We start from the raw sequence: 13,564 nt of genomic DNA, 5'->3' as shown, positions 1-13,564 counted from the left end.
AATGATTAATGGGATTATTATGAAAAACTGGGTGTGTTTTTTTACTGTCTGCCTGTGTCATTTCCTTTGATTTGAGAAATGCAAATAACTATTCTCATAAACATGCTTATGAAGAACCTGAGGTCTTGATAGATCATACATAGTTTTGAAAGGTTTCGGGGAAATGTATTTGTAGAAATATATTTAATTACAATGCAAACAGATACCATGACTCCAGGATATGTTGCAATTTAGAAATAAAGAACGCACAATACAGCTATTAACTACTGCAAGAACAACCATTGCCGGGTCGTGGAAATAATTACAACTATTGACTTTGGATCAATGCAATTTGGTAAACAGCACTATTGGAAAAACTGACACAAAAATTAAAAGGAGCAAAAGGCCCAAAGAAACATGACAATTTTTATGCCATTGGTGTGATGTTATTGATTATATGAATAATGAGACAGATGGAAGAACAGTACCCATAGTTAGCAGCACAGTTTGGAATGTATGAAGCATATATTTTAACTACTCCCTATGAATTCCTATAAATCCCTGTACAGTGGTACCTCGGTTTTTGAACGTCTTGGAAGTTGAACATTTTGGTTTTCGAATACCGAAAACCCAGAAGTAAATGCTTCCGTTTTCAAACACACCTTCTGTTGCGTGTACATGTTATTTTTCTGTGGACTGTTGCAAAAAGATTTTAAAAAACAAACAAAAAACAGTGCCAGTGCCCGGCTATTTTGCACCCTAGGCAAGGCTAACTACTTGCACCTCCCCCCATTTTTATTTTTACTAACTTCAATTTTCAAAAACAGATGTCGTTTAAAAAATACAAAAAGCACAAAACTTGAAACTGCTAAATTTATTTTAAATTGCAAGAATAAGTAATACGGCAACCTTTGGTTACCTTTCTGAAATGCATTAAGTACATAAACCTGTTGAAATCACTGCAGCTCTCAATTATAGTTGTATGTACAGATGAGAGTCATGATAAATAAAGTCAAAGATCATTCAGATTTAATATTACACACAACATGCCTTCAAAAATGCTTTTTAAAAGCTATTCTCCTTGTTTTGTTTATGTTCTTATTAAACTTCTCACCTGCTCTTCAGCAGCAGGTCCAGGTTGGGTTCCAACAGTTTAAAAAATCAGTATTAAAAACAGTGAAAATAAATTTACTGCCACAGGAAAAGGGAGGGTCCTATTGTGTGCAATTCCTCAGGGGATGTGTGTAAATCCTCAGTGCAGGAAGAAACAGGAAGTGGTGTCAGCATGGCAGTGTCTCTTCCTCAACTGCCACTTTACAAAATCTTTTTACTCAACCTGTAGTGGAGGGTCATCCAAGGCACTGAAACTCACACTGGATGAATGTAGGAACACGGAGTTCCTCACCTGAGACATGAATGCCTACTCATATTCTGCCACTGATAGACTCAAGATATTAGCAAGTGTATTAAGCACTTGAAGGCTCTTTGGTTAATTGCCACTTAAAGGTAAAGGTACCCCTGCCCGTACGGGCCAGTCTTGACAGACTCTAGGGTTGTGCGCCCACCTCACTCAAGAGGCCGGGGGCCAGCGCTGTCCGAAGACACTTCCGGGTCACGTGGCCAGTGTGACATCGCTGCTCTGGCGAGCCAGAGCCGCACACGGAAACACCGTTTACCTTCCCACTAGTAAGCGGTACCTATTTATCTACTTGCACCCGAGAGTGCTTTCAAACTGCTAGGTTGGCAGGCGCTGGGACCGAACAACAGGAGCGCACCCCGTCGCGGGGATTCGAACCGCCAACCTCTTGATCGGCAAGCCCTAGGCGCTGAGGCTTTAACCCACAGCGCCACCCGCGTAATTGCCACTTACGTACTTTCAAAAGCCAAGTACTGATGAATGTATCCACAGATTTGTAATGCTTTAGCCAACAGTCAAGCAACAAGCTTATTGATTACAGCTTACAGAGAGACCGGCACGGTATTATCATCAGATAAAATCTATTTTCACCAGTTCCCAAATAAGGACACACAATGGGTGGAGAGGTTCAAGTCTTTATTGCTATAGGAATAGTGGCTTGGTTTGGGTTTCTTTCCGAAAAGACTAAACAAAAGCAACACTCAAAAGTAGAAAGCATTTATACAGGGCTGCAGAGCGTGACACCACCCATGCCTGATTCCTCCCACCCCTCCCAAGCTTGCTCTCGACACATGGGCACAAGGTACCAATTGCTGATAAGGCAAAATGCTTGCTTGAAGCCCTATCTGATTTGGTGCTTGCTCTTCTACTTGCAAAGCAATCGCTTTTAATACAAACTTTTGTGCTTGCTGCTGGGCTGAACTGGTGGTTTTAGGCTGGAACCAGAGAACACAGGAAGTTAGGCCACTATACAGAGTCAAATCATTGGGTTCATCCAGCTTGGTGATGTCCACACTGACCAGCAGCAGCTCTCCATGCTGGGTATTTAAACAGGAGCTTCTTAAAGGCTTTCCCCCTTCCAGCATTGGGGGAGGGGCGTTCAGGCAGTTCTAGACATGGTGCTGTTGCTTGCTGCCTCGACTTAAGATGTTTCACTCTTTTGACACTGATAAGCGGAACTTCTCAAGTACAAACCAGGACACCCAATTTTTGGATTGACTTGCCTAAGATCCAGGACAAAGCGCAGCCTTTCGGAAATTCCCCCGGGACATCAATTCCGCCTTTGAAACCTGGTAAGATCCGGACATATGGCTGCCCTAGTTTACAGGGAAGGGACAGTTGTCTCCTTATCTGAAATCTGACAGCTGCTAGTTTATCAGACTGAATAATAAAAAATATTTCTGGAAACAAACAAAAGGATGTCAGGAACTGGTGTCAGTCCTGCCATCTGCCGAACCATGCTGGGTGCTGACACTGGGCCTGATTATTAACCAATCAATCAATCAATCAATCAATTAAATTTCTATACCACCCTTCATCTGAGGATCATAGGGCCTAGTGGTGGTTGACCTCTGTGGTGCCACTCCTTGCCGTCAATAAATTTGGGAAAAGGAAAGGTGCTGAGGAGGGTTTAGGAGACTCTGAAACTAGAGGCACCTGCTTCACCCCTGTGGTAATCAATTAATCAATAGATTAATCTACTAACAATCGCAGTCCTAGCACATATCCAGACTAGATGAGTATATGCACCAGAAAGAAAAAGCAATTGATAATATTGATTATTGTTGCTTTGCTGCTGTTGCTTTGCTGCAGTTACACTTCCCAAAACTTCACACTTGGGTGCTTTATGCTGTATTTGGAGAAAAATCCATTGGATCATAGCGTGGAGGAGCAAGATTGTTTTCTGAGGGAATCAAGGCATCACTGCTGACAGAGTTTGGCACAAAAACCATTGCCTGCAACATTGAAATTCAGAAATTCAGTATTAGAAATAGAGTCATACCTCAGGTTAAAGACGCTTCAGGTTGAGCGTTTTCAGGTTGTGTCCCGTGGAGACCCAGAAGTAATGGAATGGGTTAGTTCTGGGTTTCACCGCCCGTGCATGCGCAGATGCTCAAAATGATGTCACACGCATGCGCAGAAACGGCGAATCACGACCCACACACGTGCAGATTGCATTCTGCTCAGGTTGCGAACGGGGCTCCGGAACGGATCCCGTTCACAACCAGGGATACCACTGTACTTTTCTTGTCGTTGCTATTACCTTTGTCATCATGATGGATTACCTTAATACATTTTGGTTTCTGTTTTGTGTGAGTTTGCCCGTAAGTTTGCTCTATCACAGGACTGGGGAGACCTATCGGCTGTGTATGCATTACCATTTACTCTGGCTCCAGAGTGCTCACACTGCTGGTGTCAGAAGCCATGGTCACATGACATTAACCACAATCCATATCTATCCTGTATAGTTTCTTGAAAAATGCTGGTGTTTGGCGTGTTTTCCCTCAAATCCACCTGACTGGAAAATGTAAGCCACAGTTAAATTAAGGTGTATACATTTGTAATAGCCAATGTGCAAGCACAGATGACAGTACATGTACAGGTGACAGCTTTTAGTGAACAGGAATTGTGGCGGGGGGGATTGCAGGTGTGGGGGAACCGAGCAGGTAATATGCATTGAATGAACATATCCTCACCCCATTTCTAGCGCATAATGCAATGGGGGGGGGGAATGATTTCACTGCATTTTCCGTTAATGTGTACACCACCATGTTAATATATATTTACTTGATTTATTTTTATTATATATTTATTAAAAACAAAATGAGAATACAAATGGCACAAAAACAAACCAATAACCCACAAACACATTTAAAAGGCCATAGAATGTTAATCAGCCAGACGCCTGGTCATAGAGAAATGTTTTTGCCTGGTGCCTAAATATATATAATGAAGACTCCAAGTGTGTGGGTGTGGGTGTGGGTGTGGGTGTGTGAGAGAGAGAGAGAGAGAGAGAGAGAGAGAGAAAGAGAGAGAGAGAGAAACCCATGCCATTCCTTAAAGGCTAGAATATATAAACATGGGAAATGAAAAGTCAACTTTTCCTTGGGATCCTCAGTAAGATCTGCTTAAACTCCAAGCAAGTTATCAAGCGCTTACCGTCTCAAGATTATAGAAGTTCTCCTGGCACCCAATGTGTGACATCAGAACGGTGATGCAGAACTCCAGCAAGCTGAACAAGAGGAGCAGGAAAGAGAGACCAAAGCCTATGTTCTGCAAAATAAAAGAAGTACCTTTAATCTCTCTCTCAGCCCTTCTAACTAATTCAGCCACAACATTAGAAAGTGTGCAAGTAACCATCTTCTGGACCCTACTGCGTTAAAGATGTAAGTGAAAAATTTGCCTTGGAAAGGGCTTGGGCACCAAGGACAATTGTCTGGTCATGAGTTATGCCTGACATAGATGGAAAAACCTACTGTATTGGGGTGGGGAATTATAATGCTGCACACAGTGCTATTTTTCTAGAAAAAGAGGTGCTGGAACTCACCTGAACTTCTCCCTTGTTCTCTTAGAATGCCAATGGCATTCTATCCAGAGAGATGCCAGAACTCAGTTCCAGTGAGTTCCTGCTGAAAGAAGCCCTGGCTGCATCTAAAACTGTGCTAACTAGCACAAGCTCTTGCACAACAAAACTGCCAGTAGACCTGTTGTTGGATTCCTTAGATGTGCAACCATGAGAAAATAGGTGCCCGGTAGCAAAAGGTTTTCTGAAACAGTAGGCATCGTATCTCCATTCTAGTTGATTATTATAATAACCTTGTTAACATTAAGGATTTGGCATCTCAGTTGGTGTATCCCTCTCCCCACCATAGCCTTTTAAAATATTATTATGTCTTTTGATATTCTAAGCCTGAGGGCAGAGGAGGTGTTGCCTTCAATGACCTATAAGGCACTCTGGGAGCAAGATGGTTCTGTCCAGCTTGCCAGAATACCTAGTTTCTAAAGCTGCAGCCTAAAATGCAAAAAAGGGGGATGCATGGATAGAAGACTCAAAAATGCAGCTTGAACTTTGCTTGCTATTTTCACTTAGAACTTGTTGGAAGGAGAACGGCAGAAATCATTCCATATGCAACTCAAGGATTAATTCTGTTACTGTTAAACTCAACTAGCTAAGATGGGGCGGTAGAGATGTTGCTTAGCAACCAGGCAGAGTGGCATGATATTTGCTGAGGTAGTATATGCCCTGATTGGCTGTGTATTTCTGAGGGAGCTTTTCCTCTGCATGTTTGTTTGAATGTCTTGAGGGTGCAAGTTTTGTCTGGCTCCTAAAACTGGACAAAGCGGGTGCCAGATGAGCCTCCCACAAGTGGGGAGCTACCACTGAAAAGGCCTGGTAATGTGTTGTTGTTGTTTAGTCGTTCAGTCGTGTCCGACTCTTCGTGACCCCATGGACCAGAGCACGCCAGGCACTTCTGTCTTCCACTGCCACCTGCAGTTTGGTCAGATTCATGTTTGTAGCTTCGAGAACACTGTCTAACCATCTCGTCCTCTGTCGTCCCCTTCTCCTTGTGCCCTCCATCTTTCCCAACATCAGGATCTTTTCCAGTGAGTCTTCTCTTCTCATGAGGTGGCCAAAGTGTTGGAGCCTCAGCTTCACGATCTGTCCTTCCAGTGAGCGCTCAGGGCTGATTTCCTTAAGAATGGATGCGTTTGATCTTCTTGCAGAACATGGGACTCTCAAGAGTCTCCTCCAGCACCATAATTCAAAAGCGTCAATTCTTCGGCGATCAGCCTTCTTTATGGTCCAGCTCTCACTTCCATACATCACTACTGGGAAAACCATAGCTTTTACTATACGGACCTTTGTTGGCAAGGTGATGTCTCTACTTTGTTGCTACCCTCCAAACCTCCCAAGGAGAGGGTGCACTGAGCAGGACCTCATGATGATTGCAGGGTCTGGGTCTTATGGGGAGGTGTGGTCCTTGAGGAACTGGGGACCTGAGCTGCATAAGGTCAAAGCAACCACTTTGAATTGAGCCCTTCTTGGATGCTACCCAGAAAAGAAGTTCTGCACGGAATGCTGCATTCACTTACCTGTGACCAGTAATAAGGATTGCCTCGATTGAAAGCCAGATCACTTATATATAGAATGGTGCCAGCTGCTGACATTACAGAGCTTGTGATGTGCATTCCCACACTGCATTTCGCCTAAATCAAACAGTCAAAGAGCCAGTTTACTAAAAATTACAGAGACAGAATGCAGGTCTCCTAAAAGGCAAATCATTTATTACTTACTGACTGACTTGGTTAGTTGCTATATGTTGTCTAGGGTAACGCAAAGCAACGTAAAGCAATTTATCCAACAAATAGAGTCACACCAGTCCATGCGAAGCAAAGCACCTGTTCTGCAAGTAGCCTGGATTTCAAGCTGTATTGGAGTTTTCCTCAAGGGTCATTTAAACCCAGAGAAAAACTGAAGTGGCTGCGGGCACTGTGGTGGCAGTGAACTAAAAACACAAATACAAATTAACATAAAAGCATATCACAATTTAAAAGCAATTTAAGACAACCCCACCCTACCCCAAGTAAAACGATACCTAGCCCCATTAAACACTAACTTAAAACTATCAGAACAATTAAAAACAGTTTAAACGTTTCAGATAGTTGGAGCCATGGAAGCATACCCCAGCCCCAAGGTCCGTTCAGCTGCCTCAGTTGTATTTCATCAGTCAGTCTGGGTCTCAGCGGCCCTCCTAGGCCAGATGGACATGGTCTGCCTGCCAGGCAGGGGACAGGTCACAGCCACAGGTCTCAGGCCAGAAGAAGGTGGGCTCTGAGGCATAGGGAGCAATGGGAGGTATGCCCTAGGAGGCTAAGGCAGGCCAGGACCCTCAGCCCAGGTGGGGCTTGCTAGCTTGAGGAGAAGGTGAGGGTCAAGCCCAGATGCAGCAATCCACATGCAAGACAAAAAAGTGAAGCAAATTTGGCCAGGCCTTTTGGGTTTGTGGCACAAAACCAGCACAACACTTTGGCACTGGTTTGGCACTTTGGAGTCAAATAGGACAAGGTTGGGTTTGTTAGCTCTTTACTTGTGACCCCGGTTTGAGTGTCTATTACTCAGTTTAGGGGGTGGCACAAAACGTGGGCTTGCAGCACAAAATGGCACAAAAATAGCACAAAACGTTGGCACCTGTTTGGAGTCAATTCAACAAGGTTGTACTTTTTGGCATTAACTTGTGAGCCCAATTTGCTTTGTCAGTTACTTGGTTTGGGGGGCAGAACAAAATGTGGGGTTCACAGCAGAAAACAGCACAAAGCTAGCACAAAACTTTGGCATTGGTTTGGGGGGGATGCAGAATTTTAGGGTCATACATAAATGAAGCTGCATTTATCATTACTGCTAAACAAATTAATATTTCTCCTTTACTATCAGTAGAATGATCAGTAGTGCTTCCCAGCCATTAAGATTGACTGTTGTTGATCTTTCTCTCTCACCAGACAGCGTGTTTGATGTTTCTCTGCTGACATCGACATGCTTCCTGAAACAATGAACTGTACAAAACAAGGGGAAAAAAATATGTGTTTAACTGCAGCTCACTTCAAAAAATCCAAAACATACTCTCTACTGAGAAAATAAACTGAGTTATAATAAGATAACAGTACCTCTTCTCTCTTTATTTTATTGTGTAGATTAGTCACACCAATCACTCATTCTCTACATACGAAAGGTCAACAGCTTGATAAGAGTTACAAAATAGATACCCTTTTAAATTTCCGGATTCATAACCAGAAACACAGAAAAACAATGGCTCTCAAAGGTAAATGAAATACTACTTACAAATGCTCCACCCCAAAATGGATAACCTCCAACAGCAGCAAAAGATATATAGGAGTGACCAATAAGAAAAAGTAGGAGCGCTCCAAAGCCAATTTGCATTAATCCAATTAAGATCTGAACAGTCTATGGGAAGAAAATGTACAAACAAGGTAAAATAATTCTGCTCGTTCCTCAAAAAACATGAATTTTTAGCACAATCTGAAAAACAATCTTTAGCACAATCTGAAAAACACCCAGAAAGATTGGTCTGTCTATTCCTTTGGGTAAATAAAATTTTTAAAACAGGATAACTTCTCAAGAGGCTAGAGAGAACACCAAGTGCATATAGATATATAAGTGCATAAAGGTGGGGTGAGAGAAATTCAGAAAAAGACATTAGACATTATAGCCAGACTAACTGATATTGGGAGTAGTATCTGCCTCATCGTGAGGTAACAAACACAAGCCAGAAAGAGAAGGGAGGAAATCAGTATAAGCATGCATAGGATTGGCATTGCTACAGATTGGCTATGTTTGAAATGAACTGATTAGATCTTTAAAACTGAGTGGTGCACATTTGCAAACCTGAAGTTTCCATTAGTGCAAAACCAGAACTTTTAAGAATTTATCCTGGTCCCAGAAAAGTTCCCTGAAAATGCCACCTTAGTTACCCATTGGCTTCTATGAACCTTAAACTGACTACAGTTTTTGCTCCCCATATCCAGGAATATATTTTCAACTATCTCAGTTACATATAGTAATCAGTGCCATAAACCTATGTAAATGTGTGCTAAACTTTATGGATGACTTGACATTACCTCAACTGATAGAGGGACCCATATTTTCATAGAATCATAGAATCATAGAGTTGGAAGAGACCACAAGGGCCATCGAGTCCAACCCCCTGCCAAGCAGGAAACACCATCAGAACACTCCTGACATATGGTTGTCAAGCCTCTGCTTTTGAAGGAGCCCCCCTTCAGAAGGGCTTTCTAGCAATCGTTTAGAAATAAGTGTCTCAAAATTCCTCTTCTGAATTAATATAGGAGTAATTCAATCACTTTTGGGGATACACTATTTCCCCTCTATTTGGGGGTGAGGAAGAAATCTTCTCCCTTGGACTACTAGCTGGCTTGTTAAGAACTCCTGTAATGTCCATTTCAATGTCCCCATGCCCCAGTTGATCAGTCACTGAGTTGGCCAATAGGGGCAAGCATCTTGAATTCATAGAAAATCTGAGAATAATCTGTATGAGTCTTCCTCAAATTCTTGCCCTCTGGATATTTTGGGCTAGAACTCACATCACCCCTGATCACTGACTGGGGCTGCCTGGGAAGGCTGATCTGGATTATCTCTTTTGGCACCACCTTTCTGAACCAATTTCTATGTAAAAATGTCTGATTATCCTTCCTATTATATTTTTGGCACCACCACCCTTTTAAATTAATCCCTGTTGATCAGTGTAATAATATCTTCCTGCACTGACCTCACTCTTGAAGGAAAGGCACTATTGTCATTTTTTCAGCTGGAACTCACCAGGACTCAGTTCCGGCCGCTCTCAGGTGAGTGCCATTGCCATTACCATCGTACCTTGGATCTCAAACGCCTTGGCTCCCGAACAAATCGGCTCCAGGACAATCGAAACCTGGAAGTGAGTGTTCCAGTTTTCGAACAATTTTTGGAAGCCAAATGTCTGGTGTGGCTTCCGATTGGCTGCAGGACCATGCTTTGGTTTCTGAACTTTTTGGTAGTCGAACGGATTTCCGGAACGGATTCCGTTCGACTTCCAAGGTACAAGTGTATAAGAGAAAAAGGGAGGTGTTCATGGTAAGTTCCGGCACCTCTTTTTTTAGAAAAACAGACTGCTCGCGATGCACCTAAATGTGAGCAGATCTGACACACTTACCCCCAGAGTCTTGGTCTCCATTTTGAGGAGTTTTTCCCATGTCTTCACATGCTGAGGTTGGTTGCTGGGGCTTCCAACCTGCTGGCCAACATATGGCATGTATTGTCCTGCCCCTGCTGGTTGGATAACAGCACCAGGGATCTGCTCGCCTGCCTGGATTAAGTTCGCAGCAATTGCAGGAATGTACACCACCGTTCCGCTAGCCATTCTCCCTTGATGCGTTGCCATTGTTTAGATATCTTCAAGCAAACTAATAAACCAAAGATATAAACAAAAGAAAAGGTGGGGGGGGGGGACTCTCACATTTGGGGACAAGTTACTGACGCACCCCCAACATGCACAGCCACATATTCACACATGATGTGATATATACTAAAACTGAATCCATGAAATTGTCCTTTCTAGCAGTGGGTTGACTTATGAGTCAATGGTGCATTTTTTGTGAGCAACTCCTATGCTGCTTTTTGTGCCTAAGGCAGCACACACAGGAAAATTCTTGGACAATGGGAGATAAGGGACAGAAGGAAATAAACACCCATCCCAAAAACTGTTTAATTAATGCCAGGAATGGCAATCAATTACTAGTAGCCCAAACTACTAACACAGAACTTCCTTGTTATTCAGCCCTCCCTACGGTGGGAGTTTCAGTTTTCATACCATACCATATGAGGTATTGTCTCCTCTTTAGTCAGGATTGCATTTCACAACAGTAATGCTGCATAATAAGTTTAAGTTTCAGAACGGTGGGAGAGCGAGTGTAGCAGTAAAATGCATTTTGCGGTTAGGGGAGATTCACAGCAAGGAATCAAAGGCAAATTCTTGGCTATATTCAAGATTCACCTGCAAAAAAAAGGGGTGTATTTTAAGAGGTGGTTGAGGTTATTTTGTAATACTGTACCTCTCTCTCTTTCCAGGTGTGTAATTGGCATTCCTGAGGAAATTGTATGTATATATTTGGTACGCTGTGATATATGCAGCTACCCTCAAACACTCCCTAAACAGAGTTCCTGATTTCAGCAGAGGGTTGCCAACATTTTACTGTGACTGTGCTCTTGTGCATTTCATGGCAGCTTCACCTAAAGTGATTAGGAGGGGATCCTGCCCATGCAAGGGCACCATTTCGCCCTCAGCATCGTGGGTGCCCAAGCACCCATGGCTCCCTGGAGCTGGCTCCTATGTGCCTATACCCCATGTTGTGAAAAGCTCCTCGCGATTTCAGCAGATGTCGGTAAAGGCACAGGCGTCATTTTAAAAACCAGTTACTCTGTCGCAGGGACCCATTGGGGAGGCATCCACATTATTCTGCATCCATGTTGGCTTTCTCTTCTTCTGATCAGTTGAAACTTTTCGCCACACAGGCCTCCATGCCCAAGGCGGCCACAAATCACAACTTTAGCCGTTATCTTTATGAGGAGTTCCCATGGGGGAGAAGGAAACTTCAGTGGTTCAATCAGTCACTGTATAGCTTTAAATCCTTTCTGTAAAGATTCTTATCGGAAGAGTTTGGCAAGCTCTCTCCGAAACTAACAAAGCAAAACTAACAATGCATCTTGTGTGCCGTACGATTGCTGGGAAGAACTGGCAGGAAAGGGCACTTAAACCCGTCCCAGCTCACTGCCTCTCGCCTCTAAATGCCCCCTACCTGCATTTCAGGAAAAAAATTGGCAGGCATTGTAGGAAGGGTGAAGCACCCCTCTCGCCCCACATTTATGCCCACAGTTCCTCCCCAGCAAATGCTCCCACCCTTGCCTCTCCCTTAGTAAGCCCCAGCTGCAACACACGACTAAATATTTTTACAGTACCTGTTTCTGCCCTTCTGCTTATTCAGGAGTGAAGGCAGAAGCTCTTAGCTCATGTTCAGGAGCTCCTTCATGACTTTCAAAGGAGGAGAGCTGCGGATCAAAGGGAAGCACTGTTCCCCAAATTAAGATAACGCTCTCCAGATGTACTCACGTTACACCGGCAGCTCCGTGTTCCTTCAGCATGGAGTGAAAGGCACAACACAAAGAGTTCGGCCAGTCTTGTCCTCCCCATTCCCCTTTCGGGGAAATTTGCTCCTTTTGTTGTGACGCGCATCTGGCTGCAGCCTCTTTCCCCACCCCGGAGAGTCTTTCCATTCCATTCCTGCCAGGGAGATTCTGAATCCGGACCAGAGACAGCCTTGAGGAGCTGTGAAGCTGCGCAGAGGCCTCTTGTTTAATCTGTCATGCCCCACATAGCTTTGCAAATGTGCCAGCCGTTTTATTGCTCAGATGTCCCACTGAAAACGGGGTGGTTGGGGGATGAGGCTGGGGAGATATCCTGCACCACAAGGTTTGATGAGGCCCTAAGCTACTGAAGGTAAAGGGGCCCTTTATATGTCCAGCTGTCCTTTGTCAACAACAAATTGTCGCTGTTTTTTGTGTTGAATATATGCTATATGGTAATACATGGACCTAATAGGTATCTAAAGCCATTTGCACATGTAGAATATAGGCACCTTATATATAGTAATGAGCAAAGCAGTGATATTTTAGGGAGCAGGCTAGGCCCATTACTTACATCATAGGAGCCTACACAACACAAAACACTGTTGCTGTATGTAGGTTTTATTTTATTTGTTTTTTATCTTCTATTTTAGAGATGTACATCCAGTTTGTTTCCTTTAAATGTTTTTTGGGGGCCCCAAGAGAGTAGGGTCCTAAGCTATAGCTTGTTTAACTTATACATAAATCCCACACTGCACAAAAGCATGCTTGTGTTCTTACAATTTGCAGTCAACTGAGTTAGAGGCAGCACTTAACTCCACTAACCAGAGAGGGGCTGGGCCCTTGATCTATGTGGAAGTATCAGTTGGTATCTTGATTGGATTAGGCATTATTTTTGTATATGCAATTAATTAATGTAACTCTCACCCAAAGTCCTTGTGCTACGCTTGTTTTTATGCAGGGAATCATTTTGGCTGTTTTTTATACATCCTGTTGTGAAACCACTTCAAAATTGAACTTAATAGAAAGCAGTTCATAAATGAAATAAATAATAATATTAAGCCCTGCTTCTGCGTGTTAACTGTGTCAGAGGAGGGAGGCTGTGATTGTTCAGTGTGGGGTGGGGAGCAGCAGCTCAGCAGCACGTTCTCTTACGTAACTGTTCTTCCTCCTAAATAAGTCTGGCCTTCAATTCAATAGCTGTTCTTGGGAGGCTCATGTGAGGAATATGCTGGTTTTCCATTATTATTTTTTTAATATTCAAGATGCTTTTAGCAATGCCTTTTGTAAAGGCAGGTCTAGAGACCTCAGTCCCTAAATTTGCCATTTTAGAAGGATATTTTTAAGCAGCTACCTGATAGAATTAGGATGCATAGAATCTGATAAGCATTGCAAAAGCTCTAAGATGACAGATATACATAGCAGAACTCTTGGCAAAAATGCTAGCCTGTGGTTGAGACCCAGATATGAAGGCTGCA

The 13,564-nt window shown here is 43.2% G+C and overlaps 1 protein-coding gene across 2 annotated transcripts; it reads right to left on the bottom strand.

Moving 5' to 3' along the window:
* Positions 1–838: 838 nt before the first annotated feature.
* On the bottom strand, positions 839–12,347 carry LOC310673396 (membrane-spanning 4-domains subfamily A member 15-like). Of its 2 annotated transcripts, none has more exons than XM_083431864.1 (8): positions 12,073–12,347; positions 10,120–10,369; positions 8,235–8,357; positions 7,892–7,948; positions 6,491–6,604; positions 4,556–4,669; positions 1,846–3,351; positions 839–1,478 (listed from the first exon to the last, which is right to left on the bottom strand). In XM_083431864.1, exons 2-7 carry the CDS (start codon positions 10,345–10,347, stop codon positions 3,241–3,243), a joined length of 747 nt encoding a protein of 248 aa, XP_083287990.1. In that variant the 5' UTR covers positions 10,348–10,369; positions 12,073–12,347; the 3' UTR covers positions 839–1,478; positions 1,846–3,240. The 2 variants fall into 2 exon arrangements, with proteins under 2 accessions (XP_083287990.1, XP_083287991.1); XM_083431865.1 differs by having other exon boundaries at positions 11,922–12,162.
* Positions 12,348–13,564: the final 1,217 nt, after the last annotated feature.

Source organism: Podarcis tiliguerta (genome assembly GCF_965153285.1).
Source record: "Podarcis tiliguerta genome assembly, chromosome: 1".
Lineage (NCBI taxonomy): Eukaryota > Metazoa > Chordata > Lepidosauria > Squamata > Lacertidae > Podarcis > Podarcis tiliguerta.
The sequence above is the reverse complement of the archived record's forward strand: the minus strand, read 5'-3'. Positions and strand labels throughout refer to the sequence as shown.